The 19,398-nt window shown below is 44.7% G+C and overlaps 1 protein-coding gene across 3 annotated transcripts in view; it reads left to right on the top strand.

Annotated features, from left to right (window-relative positions):
- Nucleotides 1-19,398, top strand: part of MYO5B (myosin VB) — a 340,620-nt gene that overhangs the window by 98,108 nt on the left and 223,114 nt on the right. The window contains exon 1 of one of the 3 annotated variants that reach the window (XM_045042265.1): nucleotides 10,875-10,993. The exons of 1 other annotated variant lie outside the window; for it this stretch is intronic. In XM_045042265.1, coding sequence (XP_044898200.1) covers nucleotides 10,943-10,993 — 51 coding nt within the window. In that variant the 5' untranslated portion in view covers nucleotides 10,875-10,942. Of the gene's footprint in view, nucleotides 1-10,874; nucleotides 10,994-19,398 lie in introns of those variants that run through there. One more of the 3 variants, XM_045042266.1, reaches the window with a different exon arrangement.

Genomic DNA, 19,398 nt, shown 5'->3' with positions numbered 1-19,398 from the left:
TGTAGACCAATGTTCCAGAATGATGCTTTCTGGTTGTTCAACCCATCTGGAACTCCATAATCTTGATGGAAAATTACTAGGATCCATCGAATTTCAAAAAGATCTGGTATGTTAGAAAAAAGTTGTTAGGTGTTTGAGATCTCTGTAAAGAAAAGATTGAGATTTAATCAGCCCACACTAAGGAATTTGAACAGGATAGGATTGTGAGATACTGATGTTAGCTTCTAGGCAGAGTTGGACTATGGAGGGTCTTTGGCCCTCCCCAACCTCCATGGTTTAGGTTGAAAGAGTATCGACACAAACTAGTTAGAAATTGGAGACCAAAGCAGTGGCTTAAGGAACGGCTAGGCAGCACTCTTTCACTGTCCAATTCAGGTGTATTGGTAAACTGAGGTCCTGGCTTGGCCAAAATGCCAAGATGGCTCTGCCCACAGCAGGCTGTCGGGTCTGCTAACTGGGAGGCTGGAAGCCCTGGGTGAGCCCAGGAAGAACAAGGAGGTGTAGGGGGTGGGACAGGTAGGAAAGAAAGCCTGTTTTGAGAGCATGATAACCACCTGCTGACAACATCCAATCCTGAATTAGCTACTTCTCTCCTTCTGTGGAGGAATGAGTTTCCAGGGTAAATAAAGACAAAAATCTACCTCTTCTTTGCTGGAGAGCAATGTCCTTGGAGAGGACAGAAAAGTCTGAGGACCTGAGGCAGAAAATGGGGAGAGGAAAGAAAGGACTTGGAGAAAGTCATTGGTTCATGTAATTCTTTTGCCTTGGTGATTTGGTGAGAAGTTCAGACCTCAATATGCATGCAGAACAGCTGGGACATTTTTATGGGGAGATTGTTACACGTTCGGTTAGGGTTTGGGAGATGGCGTGTTTCAAAGCGGCTCCTGGGTGCTGCTACTGCCCCTGATCCGTCGACCCTACTTGGAGCAGTTGGGCTCTGATCCTGTCTTCTGGCCATGCTAGACTGGGTTGGAGCAGCCTCTGCCCTGAATCAGGGGCATTTACTAATTGCAGACTTTTCCTCTGACTTACTATTCCTAACTTGCCTACACCCTACTTCCCTAGCTTCTCTGTGGGTCTGTGTGATGCTGACCCATTGGGGAAGCTGGCCACCTGGTTTTTCTCCAGCTGGGTTGCATTTCTGAGTTTTCTCTGAATACTTTCTTCCTTTCCCTAGGGTTAAGGCTCAGGGTGGTTTTTAGTCTTTTTTTTTTTTTTTTTTTTTTTGGTTTGTTTTTAACCTTTATTATATATGGCAATGAAGATTACTTTAAGACTTAAGGTGAAGATTACATGGTACAGAGACAATCGAGGTACAGATGATCATGGTACAGGGATGACTCCAGGATACCAACTACTGCCTCACTATAGTACTCATAGTACTCACTCCCTGGGGCTGCCTTAAGGGACCGTTGCCAGATAGTAAACAAAGTTCCACTAGATTTTGATGAGCCTGAAGGCCAATGCCTTCCAAAGCGGAATTTGGGGTTTTGAACATCAGTTTCATGTGGTGGTATTGGCTCCAGCTCCCCCTGAGCCACATCCATATTTAGGAGTCTTTACCATGCTCTAGCTGTCCCCTGCAAAGCACAGAACAGAGAGGGCCCGACACTGAGGAGACAGCCTCTAGCTCGTTAAGTTTGCTGATCCCTAGACCTGGAAGAGAGAAGGTGAAGAGCACCATGTATGAGCCTTGGACCCTAGTGACCTGGCCCTTGTAGTAGTCAATATCTTGGAGTTTAATGAATCAGTATTACCTGCTTGGGGGAAGAATAAGGAACTAGGTGACGGGTGCCTTTCATACCATGCACACCGTTTTTGACTAGAATGTAACTTAAGGATCGCTCTGGTGCGTAGTGGCTGAGGTTTTGTTAATGGGCCTGTTGCTGTGCGGTAATAGATGGTTCCTAGATGTTCGGTGAAGCTGGGATTTCCATGCCTCAAAAGGTACTCTCTCCAGCCGTTGCTTGAGCAACAGAACCAGTGTGATGCATCAGTGTCTTTAGTGTGACAGCTCAGGAGAAACAAGATCCTGATTTAGCAGAAACAGATGTCACAGAAAATACTTGCTTTAACCATGACAAAGTGAAACTGTGAGTTAGTCATTTGAGAATTTACTCTAGTGAATATCCAAACAGATGTGCTAAAATAGAAAAGAAAAAAAAGCTCTCCATCATTGGACCACTCCAGCTTATGGTTTTACACTCTTCTGGCAGTTTCCAGACTGGGCTATATTAAAATACTTGAGCTGTGAATCTTGGCTCTGAGCTTGGAAGTTGACCATCAGGTTATGGGAGGTAAATCCTTGAAGGTGATTTTAGGACACTTGAGGGTCTGTGTGTGAACTAGGGAGGCTTGGCCTTGTGTCCAGTGTTTTCAGCCAGCCTAATAAGCTCATGGCACATACTATTATGTGGCCTTGTTCAGTATCTGTATTTAGTTAGCCCTTTTGGTAGAGGATAGGTTCATGTGTCTAATGTTGAATGCCCATTAGTATCCGTGAAGCCAGTTGGTTTTGGAGGGGAAATCACTGCAAGAAACCTTGTATTCCTCAGCTAACCATTCTGCAAATGCAACATGGGAACAGTGGAAGGGATGCAACTCCATCCCTACCACTTAAAAGTAGCTCACAGCTCAACCAGAAATGTCTTCAGACCTTGTCAATGTCTCCTGGTCAAGATCATCTCTTGCTGAGAACCTCTTGTTTATACAGTCATTGTGTTCCAGGGTATGAACCCTTGGAGGTGAACATCCCAAGAGCCAGTTACATTTGACTTTGCTGAGAGGCAAGGCTTGTGGCTCTGCATCAAAGCCAGACCTTTGTGAGTGCAAGGAACCCATAGGCACCTTGTCAAATTGCTGGACACAACCTGTCCTTCAGGACACCTGTTACTAGCCTGCTTTGGAGCTGCTAACAGCCTCCTGTGCTGAGAAGCCTCACATTTTCTGTCCAAACCCATTTCCCCCATTGCTTGACATGGATTTATTATTTGGGGTGGGCTTTTTTCGTCCTTATATTTGAGTTTTTATTCTGAGCAGTAGGTGCGAAACATGAAGATGTAGATGGGTCTTGAGTTGGAAGTGTGAGATTTCAGACCTCGTTAAGGAACTCCAGATTGAGACATGCTGGGATGTGGATTGCATCTGTTGGTTTCAGAGAAGATGGGTTAAATGGAAAGGAAATGGGAAACTTGTTGAAATGGAACCGCAGTTGGTAAGGGTCACTCTGCTCTTCGAGGCCTACAGAGGCCCCTGCTACCTGTTCCTCAGATTCATTCATGGGAGGATAAAGGTGCATGATATGGACAATTGCCTGAGTGCTGAGGGAGCTATGTAGGGAGCACATGGCCTTGGCATTTTGGGGTTTTCTTGAATGGAGGGAGTTGGGCTACGGGCCAGAGGTTCATTGGTCTGACCCGCTCCCAATTGGTGGAGGCCTCTTCCTTGTGCCACTCCTCAGTGGACTTCTGTTGGTACCTGAGTTACCTGTGGCCCAAGGGCAGGTAGTTTACACTCAGTGCTTTGATCATACAGGAGAGCTTACTACGTAGTGTCCCTTACCTTTGTCTACATTAGTTCCTTCCTGTTTCTAGGCCTTTTGCCTTTTTCTTCTGTTTAAGTCCCACCATTTCCAGCAGCCTTTACCAGTTGGTCTGGCTCCCATACTACTGCACTTCCAGTCTTTGCCACACAGTTGAACACTTAAATGTTTTCAAAGCTAAGTTGTGGTTCACAAGCTCCTTGAAGTTAGGGTTGTATTTTTTTTTTTCTCTGTGCTCATGACAACTAGCTTGGAACTTGGTTATTTCAGTATTGGTTTTGATGCAGCTCTTTGGGACATCTAGTACGCATGTTATACTTTGGGAATCCAGAGAACCTAGCAACTGGGTTTGGAGCCTGTTAACTCCAAAGGAATAATTAACAGTTGACACCTTCATCTTTTGATAGTTTGGGCAATGTGTCTATGTGATCTTACACTGCTTAAAATCAGTTTCTGTCTATGGAACTGAGTTAACTTTTTAAAAAAAATTTATTGTCAAATTGGTTTCCATACAACACCCATTGTTCTTCCCAACAGGTGCCCTCCTTGCCCATCACCCACTTTCCCCTCTCCCCCACCCTCCATAAACCCTTAGTTCGTTCTCTGTCCTTAAGAGTCTCTTATGGTTTGCCTCCCTCCCTCTCTGTAACTTCTGAGTGTTAACTCTTAAAGTATACTCCTAAGTAAACAAATTTGTCTTGCTTGGCAGAGAATGTTAGATCTAAGCAAACTACACTGAGGAGGAAATGTTAAATATTTTAATTGCAAGGAATCATTTACTCTGATCTTGAGACATGGTCTCTTGCCCAGAATTCAGAGGCCGGTCAGTCTCCTTTTTCCTGGCTCACTCCACTAGCTTCTTTGGCCAAAACAGCACTCAGTTTCCCCTTTGAGGGTTGAGTGTCTGTTTCCTGGATCATGACCTCCTTTTGCCAACACCAAATGCTGCTGCCTCCAGTTTCCTGTCACTGCTCCATCTGTGCCACTTGAACCTGGGTGTCTTCAGGGGCTGTGGTCTGCTGCCCTGGCTGCTTTGTTGGCATCTGGTCCTTTGACACCTGTACCTGCTTCATGAGCTGTCCAGGGCTTGCCTCTAGACCTTGCAAGGCTTGGGATCTGCGTCAGAGGTGGATTCTTTTTCCCTGATCTGATTTGTGTTTGGTGATCCATTATCTGGAACCAAAACTTTTTGCCTGTTCTGTCTACACCTCCATCGTACTCATTGCTTGGGAAATAAGCCCCACATTCTGCTGCTACACAGGGATGGAGTTTTTAACAAACATCCCAGAACTTAATGTCTAGATAGATGTTTATTGTTGAGTGAAGTAACTTGAGGACTATACCGGCCACACTGCTATTGCCTAAGTTTTGGGAATTCTCTCATGGTGTTCCAGCCATTTTATAAGCTGCACATGGACCAAACAGGTGTCCTCAGTGTAACTCAGTTTAAAAAAAAAAAAAAAAAATTTTTTTTAGTGTTTTATTTTTGAGAGAGAGACAGGGTATGAGTTGGGGGAGGGACAGAGAGAGGGAGACAGAATTCAGAAATCAGGTTCCAGACTCTGAGCTGTCAGCACAGAGCCTGACGCGGGGCCCGAACCTGTGAACCACGAGATCATGACCTGAGCCAAAGTCGGATTCCTAACCGAGTGAGCCACCCAGGGGCCCCTAACTCAGTCTTTTTGAGCACTTCTGTCAGGCTAGGTAGTACACTAGATCTGGGAATCAAAAGGCTAGTTAAGGTTACTTTCTTGGAGCCTTCAGTCAGGTTGAGATAAGTGGATGAGCAGCTGTGTCCAGCCAGAAGCAACAGCATGTCACAAGAGAGTCAGGATGGGTTTGAGAGATTTGTCTGTGGGGAGTGGGTATGGGAGGAAAGTTAGAAGGCTTGAGTCAGGGGCGCCTGGGTGGCGCAGTCGGTTAAGTGTCCGACTTCAGCCAGGTCACGATCTCGCGGTCCGTGAGTTCGAGCCCCGTGTCAGGCTCTGGGCTGATGGCTCAGAGCCTGGAGCCTGTTTCCCATTCTGTGTCTCCCTCTCTCTCTGCCCCTCCCCCGTTCATGCTCTGTCTCTCTCTGTCCCAAAAATGTTGGAAAAAAAAAAAAAAAAAAGGCTTGAGTCAAAAAGGATGGGGAGGGTTTCAAGAAGAGATAGGAAAGGAATGGAACATTCCAGAAAGAAGAAACCATATTAGCAGCAGTATTTTGAAAAATCTGGGGCTTGCTCAGGAAATCGAGTAATTTGATTTGACTGACTTAACTGCGTGGGGCAGTGACAGTGCCTGTTCACACTGGCTCATGGGTGGGTGCCAGGTGAGGCTGCAAGGTCTGCGGGCTCAGCAGGGCCTCCCAGGGGAGCTGAGAGCAGACTATGCCTGGAGGTAGTGGAATATCACTGCCGTGTTGAGGAACCAGCAGAGAATCCAATGTTGTGCCTGGGGTGGGAACGGGAATGCAGGGGCAGGGTAGAGGGGATTGGAGTTTTTGTCTTCGTTTTTAAAGTCTATTCCATGTGCTCAGGCCAGTGGAAAAGGCTTTTAAAGGTCAGGTTGAGAGTGGAAACTGTGGCCAGTGGAGAGTCAGCCTAGAGGGCCTTGAACAACAGCCTAGGATATTTGGTCTCAAAGGGGCTCTGGAAATGCTGATCCTTCCTGAACCAGGAGTGACTACGCCAGATGGGTGCTTTGAGTAAAGTGGATCGACCAGCTGCTAGGTAGGATGGGTTAGAGAGATTAGAGACCTGGGACACTCACCAGCCTATGTGGAAAGGCAGAGAACAAATGTGTGGACCAAGATGATTCCCATATGTAAGGGGAGTGTTTGGCAGTGGGGGAGCGTTTGGTGGCGGGGATGGGGGGCAAGACAGGTGGGAAAGAATTTTTTAATTTTTTTAATGTTTATTTTTGAGAGAGAGGGAAACACAGACTCGGAAGTAGGCTCTAGGCTATGAGCTGTCAGCACAGAGCCCGACATGGGGCTCAAACCCAGGTACCATGAGATGAGCTGAAGTCGGATGCTTAACCAACTGAGCCACCCAGGGGCCTCTGGGTGGGAAAGGATTTGGGGATGGCTTAGATGCTAGGTGACCACAGGTCCTTGTTGGCTCTGGAAATGCCTAGTTTATGCCTATTGATCTGACTTGGGTTAGTCATGGAAAGCTGCCTTTCTGTTGGTGAAAAATGGTCAAGTGAGGCAATTTCATATGGTTCAACCTAATAATAAAAGTGCTTCCCTTCATTCTCAGATGTCCCTGTTTAGACAGGAAACGATGTGATCATCCTAATGGTGAAGCGTTGAGGCACAAGTCATGCCCAAAGTTCTGAGCTTAGTGATGAGGAGAATGGCCTGGCACTAGAAGTAATCAGGATTGTGAGGTGGGTGATACTGATCTACTTTGTTTACTACGTTTGGGACAGACTGACCCTTCCACATGATTCCATTCTCTTACTGAAGCTAGAACAGTTTTACCCCTGAGGGATACCTTCAAGCATAATGGCTGTGAAGGTTGTTTTTCTAGGAGCCATAACAGCCATCATTTGGGCTCTCGGAATATTGCTTTGAATGGCATGGCTCACTTTAGGGGGTGTGAGTTCTGGTGGCTCGGTTGCTGAGCAGCCCCCTGTACTGTGGAACGTTCCTCAGGTGGTCAGAGCAAGTAGCTGGTCAGTCAAGGCCCTGGGGTTCATTCTTTTTAACCATGTCTCTTAGATGATTATAGACTATTTCCAAAAAGGCAGCCAGCTTCACATGTGGTTGCTCTTAGCAATGGAGGCCGGGCATGGGTGTGTCTTTAGCTCAGGGGTGATCCCCCGTCCTCACCCATGGAGCCCTGTGGGCATACCTGCTTCATTATGTGTCCAGTGGATAAGCAGAAATGCTGCTGTAAGCTGGTTTTAGTCTTTATAGCAAGATGTTGCTTCAGTCCCTTGACTTCCTGAGTTAACTGTAGGCCATGGTGTGCTGAGGAAGGAAATGCAGGTAATTGCTCTATTTCATGGGTGGAATCTTTGGCCATGCCAAGGCATTGGTCCTCAAAGGATAAATAGCTTCGACAGGCAGACTGTGACAGAAGGTAGTTTAGTGAGAGCACATTTTCATTTTTATTTTTGAAATGGGTGCACTCAAGAGGGTCCCTCTGCGGGAGATGTTGCAGGGAATGTTTAAAACCTACAGGTTTAGGTTAATGGGCAGATCAACAGGAAGTGGGCCCTGGTTTCAGTTTTTGTTGGTCTGATCGTTACAGAAAGAGTTAATATTGTATCAAGTGGCATCGGTGTGGCATGTACCAGATGCATAGATAAGAATTCTAAGGACACCAGAGTATTCAGTCTGTGTTAAATATTTGATAAACTACCTGCGGGATCGCTTTTGCTTTTTTTTTTATTTTTCCTTGTGAGATGTGGTCATGGGGCAGTAGTACAGGGTGAAGGCTATGTCTGCATGTCTCTCCTGGATGGCAGTTCATTCTGAAGGGAAGGAGTAAGCCATTTTCTAGGTTTCTTTATGCAGTCTTGCACATCTTAATTCCTTACACAAGAATTCATGAGTATGATAGAAAATCAGAAAGATGTAGAAAACAAAGTAAACTTATTTACCTTACCCCTCCTTCTCAACAGATCTCCTCTGTTTAATTATTGTTTCTCTATCAGATTTATCAGATAAGCTGAGGTTTGGTGTAACCTTCCCAGACCGGCCCTTTGCAAACACAGACTATATATATCTGTAGATCATTACAAAAAAGATCATACTACATATGTTTTGTAATGGTGTTTTTCATTTAATACACCTTGATTATCTTTCCAAATCACACGTACTTGTGTATTCATGACTCACGTGGATGACTGCACAATCTTACTCCCCCACTGTTGATGGAAACTTACGCCACTTCTCCAATTTTATAATTATAAACCAGGCTGTAGTGAACACCTCCATGGAGTCTGTCATCCAGCAAGTGCTTGTGTAGAAGACACGTCTACCTCTTGATGTGAGCAGTCTTTTAATTTCTTTTTTTTTTTTTTTTTTTTTTTTTTTTTTTTTTTTTTGCCAGATGCATAGGTTAAGTGGTATTTTTTAATGGTCTTGAGTCCTGACTGAGGTGGAGCATCTTTTCATATGTTGGCCCTTTATAGTTCTTTGAATCCTCTATTTATAGATTGCTCATATTTTGTACCTGATTGAAAGGAGCTTCAAAAACCATGGACAGTAAACTGTTGTCTGTTGGTGAATGTTTTTTTTCTTCTGTCATTTGATTTTAAAACTGTTGAGGGAGGGTCTTTAAAACAATGAATGCTGTCAAATATGTCAGTTTCCTTTAGGCATTCTGAATTTTATGTCCTGCACAGGCTTTCACATTCTTGGAAATAAAGTATTTTTGGAGCCCAACGGTCTTGACATTTATTCAGTGATTCAACTAATATTAGAGGATCTACTTAATGTGTTCTGTTCCTGCCGACTACAGTAGCCTTTCCTCCCCCACTTAATTTCCTTTTGAGTTCCAGTATGTCACTGGCATTCATTCATCGTGGTGGCTTTTTAAAAACTGAATATCCCCCTGTTGGAAAGCTGAAAGTTCTGGTCCGGCTCAGCATTTGACCAACCTCTTCCAGGAGCCCCATGGTTTCCATGGTGGCTTTATAACCCTTTCATAGCTCCTTGAGAAGACTGGGTGCTTTCTCGTGATCTCTGGGCCAGAACCATGGGCTTCAAACACATCTGCCTTACTGAGGTCACAACCATGACCGGAAGCAGGAGCTCTTCGCTCTGTTCTCCCTTCCCCCATTAAACTGGGTCAACCTTGGGCTTGCCACTGATTTTTTTTTTTCTCCTCTTTTGCTCATTCTCCAATGTGAGACCCAGTGGTCTCTTCTCAAGCCTCTCCCATCATTGGTGGTTGGCTTCATGATTCTTCAGAATTTCAGCTTCGGGCTGTGTCTGCTACTCTGGTTTTCTCACTGACCATTTATTTCTGCTACTAATCTTCTCTTCCCATCTTTTGAGCCTCTTATTTGAAATCCCTTCAAGGCAGGCAGTTATTCATTTGGATTCTTCTCTTTGTTTCTGCAGGCCCTTAGATGTGTCTGCCTCATTTCCTGGACTCTGTCTTTGCAGCTGAAATTAGAAACCTGCAGAAGCATAACAGATGCTAGAGTCTCATGAAGTAACGGGCTCAAAATAGCTCAAGTCTACTGGCAGAAGATTTGGCTATGATTCAGTGAGTGCCCACGATGGGGCTGCCCTGACTTAGGTCTCTTGTTTCCCAGGCTTTTGAGGATGGCTTGAGCACATCATCCCCTTGGCCCAACCTTTGCCTTTTCTTGTCTGATTTCCCCTTTTTTTCCTTTTAGTATATTTGAAGTTTTGGGAGACTTGTAGGTACAAACCTGTATGTAAATGGAGTTGAAATCTACAGAAGCTGCAAGCAGACACTGAACAGAAGCCAGGGGCTACTGAGTGGCATGTAACAGGGTGTGGCTGTATGTCAGGTGGCTCTGGGCATGTGGCTCATTTGATAAACAAATGACTGCCTGTGGATCACAAGAGCGTCCTTTACCAGGAAAGCAGCAACTTGGACCAATGGAAAGCAGAATAGTAGCTAGATTGGGGTTGAAGTTTGGGGCTACCAGTTACTTTCTGCGTAGGTGCCTCCCTTAACTTGTCTGAGTATACCTACACCATGGGATGGCTCTGAGGATTAAGGGATGAGATTAGTGTACGTTGAATACTGTTAAAGTGCTGTCTCTAAATGGTAATGACCACTTGAGTATTTGTGGATATTGAATTTCTGAGAATACAAGGATAGGCGTGTCAATAAGTTGAGTGAGTATATTTGTAAATGCCCTAGGAGACTTTGCAGACGGAGTCCTGAAGAACTACCTCCTGGTGTAGGAGGGGAATGCACAACATTTATATCCCCGAGTGCTCACTGATAAAGCTGCTGTGAGAGGGACTGCCAGACATTTGGCAACTCCTTTATAAACCTCTGGGACATTTGAATGATACTTGAGGACTCTGTCCAGTTTCCTTTGACCAGTGACAAGTGGTTGCAGTGCATCCATATGCGCTGGTGGGGCTGTTCCTCTTCAGGTCTTCAGGTAGGGCCCCCTCTTACGAGAATTCCCTTATGCTGGTGGCACAGGGCTACCCAGGCACACATCTTCTGATACGTGATTTGACATGCATGTCTTCATAGAAACAGGTTTACTCTATTTGGGGTTTATAGGTTGTGTGGGCTGTCCTGGGGAACCTATCGTTTCTAGGATTGTTTCTATGGAAAAAGTCAATTCTGACTTCCACATTTAGAACTTAGAACATAGCTTATTTGCATGTTGATAAAACCCTTACTTAGGCTGTAGAAGAATTGGGGACCATGTTATAGGAGAAGTGGTGATACAATCTGGTTCTTAATGGATCCAAGAGGTGGTAACTCCCCTGTATTGTATTATAACACATGCCAGGTCAGTTGTAGGAAGTCTTTGGTGCATAAAATGCAAGGAGGCTACTCTGCTTTGATTTTTAAAAATAGATTTTGAAATCTTGGTTCAAAAAAAATCAAGGATTAAAAGGGAGCAGGAGCAGCTGCAGAAAACCCACTGTGGTGGGATGGTGGGGATTGCCCTGTTCATTGTAAATGCTAGTTGTAGAGCACGTGGAAGTTGGTAGGGGAGTTACAGATGGATGTGGAAGCAAATCCAGTGAGGGATATTAGTTAACATCCTATAGCTGTTTCCTGGAATCCCCGTGTTTCAGTTCGTTTGGGCTGCTGTAATAAAATGTCATAGACTCAGTGGCTTATAAACAAATTTATTTCCCCAAATTCTGGAGGTTGGGCAGTCCAAGATGGAGGTGCCAGAAGATTTGGGGTATGGTGAGGACTGTCATCTTGATGTGTTCTCACCTGGTGGGAGGGAATAATTCTGGTCTTTTCAGCCCTGCATAAAGGCACTTATGCTACCTGTAAGGACTCCACTCTTGAGACTTGCTATGACCTTCCAAAGGTCCTACCTCCAAACACCATCACACTGGGGATTAGGTTTCAACGTGAATTTGGGGCAGGGGACACAAAATTTTCCTCAGAGGAAGTGTTGATTTGCTTTTCCTTTTTTTAAATAAATTTGTCATCAAACTGGTTTCTGTACAACACCCAGTGCTCATCCCAACAAGTGCCCTCCTTAATGCCCATCATTCATTGAGCCCATCCTCTCCCCACCTCCCCCCAGCAACCCTCAGTTTATTCTGTGTATTTGAGTCTCTTATGGTTTTTATATTTTCCTTCCTTTCCTCTGTTCATGTTTTTTTAATTCCATATGAGTGAAATAAAAAATATTTCACTTCTGACTTATTTTGCTTAGTATAATACACTAGTTCCATCGACATTGTTGCAAATGGCAAGATTTTATTCTTTTTGGTCACTGAGTAGTATTCCATTGTACATATGCCACCTCTCCTTTATCTGTTCATTTGTCGATGGACATTTGGGCTCTTTCCATAATTTGACTATTGTCGATAGCACTGCTATAAACATTGGAGTTGCGTGTGCCCTTCGAAACAGCATTTGTGTATCCTTTGGATAAATACCTAGTTGTGCAATTGCCTGGGTCATTGCAATAGAGGGTAGCTCTATTTTACTTTTTTGAGGAAACTGCACACTGTTGTCCAGAGTGGCTGTCCCAATTTGCATTCCCACCAATGGCACAAAAAGGGTTTCCCTTTCTCTGCATCCTTGCCAACATCTGTTGTTGCCTGAGTTATTCATTTTAGCTGTTCTGACAGGTGTGAGGTTGGTGTCTCATTGTGGTTTTGGTTTGTATTTCTCTGAGTCATATTGAGCATCTTTTCATGTCTGTTAGCCATCTAGATGTTGTCTTTGGAAAAAAGTGTCTATTAATGTTTTCCCATTTCTTCACTGGATTATTTGGGGGGGGGTTAGGTGTTGAGTTTAAGTTCTTTATAGACCTTGGATACTAACCCTTTATCAGATATTATTTGCAAATATTTTCCGTTCTGTCATTGCCTTTTAGTTTTGATTGTTTCCTTCTCTGTGCAGAAGCTTTTATCTTGAAGTCCCAATAGTTAATTTTTGCTTTTGTTTTCCTTGCCTCCAGAGACATGTCTAGTAAGAAGTTTCTGTGGCCGAGGTCAGAAAGGTTGTTGCCTATTTTCTCCTGTAGGATTTTGGTGATTTCCTAGCTCACATTTAGGTCTTTGACCCGTTTTGAATTTATTTTTGTGTATAGTGTAAGAAAGTGGTCCAGGCTCATTCTTCATGTTGCTGTCTAGTTTTCCCAGCACTATTTGCTGAAGAGACTTTTTTTTTTTCCATTGGATACTCTTTCTTGCTTTATCAGAGATTAGTTGGTCATGCATTTGTGGATCTATTCCTGGGTTCTCTGTTCCATTGATCTGTGTCTGGTTTTGTGCCAGAACCATACTGTCTTGATGCTTACAGTACAGCTTAAAGTCTGGGATTGCAATGCCTCCAGCTTTGGCTTTCTTTTTCAGGATTGCTTTGGCTATTTGGGGTCTTTTCTGGTTCCACTGATGTGCTTTTCCTATCTCAACCCCTAAAGAAGGGTTCCTATTATGTAAGCTTGAGATGAACTGGAACAAATTATATTTTCAAAAGAAAACAGACTTGCCTTCTGGAAGGTTACTTTTGCCAGGTGAGTGGCCAGAAATAATGGACGTTTTTCTACAAGGGTCTGTCAGGCACTAGCATGCACTTTCTACTGGATTGAGCATTTTGGAAAAACCAAAGATGTATGATACACAATCCTTCAAAAGTTTATAATGTGGATGGGTAGATAAGATAGATATGCAAAACAGTGACTGGAAAAGACAGTATGAAATGAATTGCTTTGCTACAAGTCATTTTTGGAAGATGGGGATATAAATTATACATACACGAATGCATACATTTTAAATGACCGTGTGCTCAAATGCCTAATCCAGGTAATTAGAGAAATTTGGTGATTTCTGAAGTATAGGCTCAAGCTTGAAGGAGGGCAAGACTATGGGTTGTGCGAGAGGATGTGTCAAAATGTAGATTTTTAAAAAGCAATTCATTGTTGTCTGTTCTGTTCCTAATGAGCTAACCTGGAGTTAAACCGAAGAAGACCCATTTTTGTCAGAAAGATTTTGCCTCTGCTTTCCCCAGTGTTCCCACCTATAGTTAAGCTGCCTGGGGTGGGGACAAAAGGAATGGAAGCCACTTTTCTGATGTGTGTGGTAGCTCTTCCCACTGACACCTGCCCAGTGAAGCTTCCTGAGGCTCAGCTCTGATCTCGCCTTTATCTGGTTCAGAAACTGAGTAGTTTCCTAGAGCGTGAAGTCCTCTCTTCTGAGCATGGTGTCGAGGGTCCTCTATCATCTGTAATCCTGACTTCCTTGTACCGTCCTTTGTCCACTAAACCCACGGCCGGCCTTCAAGCAGGCCCCCTCCCCCACAGTGGCTGCCGTGTGTTCTAGGAGAGATTTTCTTCCTGGGACGCCTGTTCCCTGTCCTTGCATGTCCTTCAAAGCTCTGCTCCCATGTTAATGTTTCCACAAAGCTTCCCTTGCCTCTCTAGTAGAATCCCTGCCACCTCTTGGTTAGTGGCATCTAATGCCTACTGCTCTTGGGGCTCTTGGTACGTTTCTCCCCCTGTATTGTGGATGTACGTGGAAGTTTTTTCTCCTCCCCACTGGAAAGAGCAGAGTCCCCAGGCCCTTCTCAGCTTGGTGCATGTGCACCTAACATCACCTGTGCTTCCCTCACAAGAGATCTTCCTTTCTTTTTTTTTTTTTTTTTGTTTTTAATTTTTTTTTTCAACGTTTATTTTTGGGACAGAGAGAGAGGGAGACACAGAATCGGAAACAGGCTCCAGGCTCCGAGCCATCAGCCCAGAGCCTGACGCGGGCTCGAACTCACGGACCGCGAGATCATGACCTGGCTGAAGTCGGACACTTAACCGACTGTGCCACCCAGGCGCCCTGAGATCTTCCTTTCTGAGGAAGGTGCCTCACAGATCAGAACTGGCAGCCTGAGCTTGGTACCCTGTACTCTGTTACTCAGGCCTTCAGCCCTAACTAGAAAACACCTGGGTCTCTTTGTTGCTATTCTCACATGTTGGTGTGGTGACTTTTGCTCAGGTCTGCATAGCTGATGGACAGAAGCAGACAAGCACAATATGATTCCATTACCATTCAGCTTTATAATCGTCTCCAAGGCGTTTGTCCAAGGTCATTTCCCAGAGCAGCTGGGGGTATTAACAGGCAGTGGTTTGCCAACATCAAAATCCTACCTGGCTGTAGCTCAGGGAAGGCTCTCTCAGGATGCTGGGAGAAGGCTGAAATACTGGGATGCGTCCTTGGTGACGTGCTGTTAAGGGGTTGGGTAATGGCGATGCGTGGTTGTATTTACAGCTGTTGGACACCCTAGATGTGCCATCGTTGTGGGTCTCTGCATGATTTTCTAGAGAGGGCTACCACTCTGTTGGTCTGGTTTGGGGATATTACAGAGTGACTACCTGTTTTGGTCATTGGTTGCTGTATACAAACCACCCCATCATTTAGTGGCATGAAGGATGTATTTTCATGTTTTGTGATTCTGTGGTTTGACTCTTGGCCAACCTGTCTGTGCTCGTGGCTTTAGCCTCTACCTGTCACTGTGAGACCTCTAGGCTCATTTCCTAAGACTTTGTCCCTCTGGGCTCTACACATAGATGCCCATAGCTGCTGGTGTGGTCAGCAAGATTCCTCCAACGGTGGCATTTCCACGAGGGAGCTCTTTATTTTTGGCCTATGTGCAAGAGTTACATAACTTGCTTTTAGATCTTCAATGCCTCCATGGTGCGTGACATCCATAATAGATACTGAGGAGTGTGAACACTTACGAGGATCACCAGTTGGAGAGTTGGATAAACAATGGTATATACACACCTACAGTGAAACACTGAAATTGGTGCATCAGATATCTGTGTAACAAGGGAAGTATCAATGGTGAGTGGGCAAAATTATGGAGTATATAGTATATGCTACCATTTGTCTCAAGTAGACAGCCAAACTACACTGTGTATTTATGGATGTAAATTGATGTAGTCTTGATACGCCAACATGCATGTGAGAGAATCGCTACACTGTCCAGTTTTTTAGGTAGACAGTGCAATGATGAAGGAACCCTCAACCATGAGTTTGTGTTTGTTTTTAAAAACCTAAGGAGTAGAAACAGGCTATCACATGTTAAAATTGTATGTTGGGGATATGGCTATCTTCAACTCCTCTGTACATAAAATCTGCAATATTTTATAGTTAAGTGTTTTTAAAAGGAAAGATCCTGACATGCCAGAGATTCACAGAAATAAACATAGGCTCGGTGAGAAGGTAAGTAAGGGATTTGATGAGACATTTCTGTGCCAGAGATTAGCACCCCCAGGTGACTTGGTTTGCACCTGACCCGTTTTTTCCACTGCCCCATGTCATCCCATTGTACTCAAACCTAGAATGTTTGGTGACATTTATGACTTTCCAGCCACATTGGTAATGACTGCCTATGGCATGTGTCTGTTAGGCTCTGTTCTGGGCACCGAATAGCCAGATGATATTTAGGGCCTGGCTTGTTAGACCAGTGTTCTGACCTCTCTGTAAGGAGAATCTCTGTTGGCCTCCCTGTAAGACCTGGGGCTTCGCACAAGATTGTTGACTAAACCTCCCTGGCAAAAACTGTGTGTGTGACTCCAGAGGCCTGAGGAGACCTGGCCAAGCGTTGGGAAGTGCTGGTCGCCTGGACTAGGGACTGTCTGAATTGTCCGTGCATCTGTCCTGGCACCTGCTACATTGGTGCTTAAATATTTATTTGAACTAATGGATCCAAGAATGTTTTATTAATGTGGCATTGTTAATCAGGATGGGGATGAGACCTTCTCCCTGTAGGCTGAGAGTAAAAAATGATTTATTAAGTTTTAAAGAGTAATAACAAAGAGCCTGGAAAGAAACCTTTCACCTGGACGGAGTTTCCTGGGAGCAGCTCTTGGAGGTTCCTTTGCAGGAGACCTTGAAGTTCTGACCTGTGTGCTGGTGGTCATGCCTGGCTGCTTTTCTCAGCTTCCTGGGGGCAGGTGGCCACAGCTCCCCTCCTTGTACCGTTGGGCAGACTTGACCCACGGGGCTCCCCTCCTCTTCACCCCCTCCACTGTGACTACTTCATGGTCAACTCAAACTGCAGCGTCCCACAGAAAGGGAGCTGAAGCATTTATGGCGACCTTGCAATTTATGGGCTCAGGGAGGCAAATGGATAAGATAATTGTGTCCTCTCCCCACTTGACATGCCTGTGTTAACAGTGGTCAAAGCTAAAATGGGAAATAGGGGGCGCCTAGGTGGCGCAGTCGGTTAAGCGTCCGATTTCAGCCAGGTCACGATCTCGTGGTCCGTGAGTTCGAGCCCCGCCTCGGGCTCTGGGCTGATGGCTCGGAGCCTGGAGCCTGTTTCCGATTCTGTGTCTCCCTCTCTCTGCCCCTCCCCCATTCATGCTCTGTCTCTCTGTCCCAAAAATAAACGTTGAAAAAAAAAAAATGGGAAATAGGGCTTCTCAGAAAGGAATTGAAAACTAGGAGCGTTTCTACTCTATTCTGAGTGGTTGCCTTTGCCTGTGGGCCACAGCTCTGTCATAAACAGCCTACATGTGTTAAATGATCTTTGCACTTTTATGGGTGATTACATCACCTTGTAACTTAGTTTTAAACGGTTTGGTTATCTCGGTTTCACAGTACACGTAATTTCAAGAAGGCGGTGATAAGCGAATGGCTGGTGCCCTTTGGAAAAGTAAATGGATAAAATAGTCTTTGTTTAGCCTGGGAGTGGAGATGGGCTGGTTATTAGCTAATGATGACTCTAGGGGTTACAGATTGAGATTTTATGAAGTTCTAAGAAATAGGTCTGAAGGCTTTTCCTGATACACTTTTGGTTTCCTAATTCAACTAATATGCTGTGTTCATATGTTGGAAAAACTGCTGGCCACTCATGAGTAATGTAGACAGAAGCTGGGAAGGCTGGTGATGTTCTCACATACGGCGGGGAACGTGGACATGTCATGGCTCTGAACTGGGCACAAGGTGGAAGTGGCCAGAAAGCTGCTTCAAAAACATGGGCTCCAGTCCTGACTCTGCAGTCACACAGGATAAGTGGACACGAAGTCCCTTTCAACTTGCCAAGCCCTGCCTCCTCTGCCCCTTTATTTTTATCATTCCAGAGGTGGAATGATATTTATCCTACCTACTTCTTAGGGGAGTTGTGAGGTTTAAGCCAGGTAAAGATAAAAGGTCTTTGGAACTATAAGCCAGTTCTGTTGTCATTTCCATCATAGCAAACATCAAGATCCTCAGGCTGTGTAGATCTGGCCATAAGTTCCCAGAAGGTAGGAGCATAGAGAACTCTGGAAGTCTCTAGCAAGGCAAACACTGCTGTGAGTGAGGAGTTCTCTAGCCCTGACTGTATGTAGGGCCCAAACTGGATAACCATATTTCTGCCAGGGATTGCAAAGAAGGGATTTGGAAACTGAGTTGATAGTTCCTTTTAAGGGTCTCTCTCTTTCTCTCAGGTGTCAAGTGATGTCATTTAGATTCCCAGTGAACACACTTTTGCACCTAGCGACCCACTGCAAGGGACAGAAAACAGAATGGTCCAGAGAGAACAACAAAGTGGTAAAGCGGAGGTAGTAAAAATAATAATAAAATAAATAAATAAATGGTGTATAACCCAGAAGATAAAGCTAATAAAAGATAAATCTTTCACTCTGTTGGAATTGTAGTTTATCCTGGGTAAAAAGCTAAGGGGGAAACAGATGTTCCTCTTTTTTCTTTCCCTTCTTGCTTTGCAAAGGAGGAAATTGAGGCTCAATTTCCACGAATTGAAATGGCCACTATGTTAGCTAACTAGATGCCAGGGATTGATCTAAAAACTCCATATAATATGTCCTGGAATCTTCCCATCTACCCCACAGGAGGCACCTGATGATAAACTGAGGCCCAGGGAGGTTATGTGACTAGCCTGAGCCACACAGCTAAGAGGCAGACGGTCTGGCTCCAGAATCTTTTTTACTAGGACACTCCTGTGGCAGTTGTTCAGGGAGATGACAAAGTCCTATTCTGTAATTGACTTTAAATTGCAAATCTCCCTTGCGGTGGACTGGAGTAGGTGCCTGTGGATGGCAGAGTTTGAGATTCCTGCTGGTCTTGTGGGTCAGGGTGACGATGCTCCCTAGGGGGTATACCCCCATTTCACCCACAGTGGTATGTGGCCTTGGGGAGCAACCTTGCAACTGAGCTGCTACGTTTTCAGAATAGTTGGCCAGATGCAGGAAGCCTTCTGAGGCTGTGATTGAAAGCGAAGTTAATGTCCTTAAGCAAGGACTGAATTTTCTACTTTGTCTTTGCATCGTCAGTGCTCTACTAGCCTGTCGCGTGCTTGCTAAACTGCCATCTTCTCCGTCAAATCCAAAAGTCGTCTTTATCGGGGTGGTAGTTTCAAGTTCTTAGCTAAACTGAAATGAATGTCAGTGACTAAGTGAGCTATTAGGAGACAAAGCAGTTGGGGTAGGGGATCAGAATGATATTTAGGTCCTACTCCTGCAGTTATTAGGCCAGTCTCTTGAGGTAGAAGGGATCGGGGCTCCAAAAAAGTTAGGTGGAACATGCTAATATCACACACATCTACTTAGGGTCCTAGCTTTAAGCACAGTGAAGAGTGAGGCTCTTGATCCTGAATTGGTTTGACTTTTCAAGAATGCATTTTTAAGTGTAGGTTGCCCCTAATATCACTAGACAGCTACAAAAAATTCTCCCAAGTATTTAGAGTTGTCTTTTAGAAACCTTGCTGCCAGTGACTGTT

The sequence above is a fragment of the Felis catus genome, chromosome D3 (assembly GCF_018350175.1).
Source record: "Felis catus isolate Fca126 chromosome D3, F.catus_Fca126_mat1.0, whole genome shotgun sequence".
Lineage (NCBI taxonomy): Eukaryota > Metazoa > Chordata > Mammalia > Carnivora > Felidae > Felis > Felis catus.
This window is presented reverse-complemented; position numbering and strand designations above follow the sequence as displayed.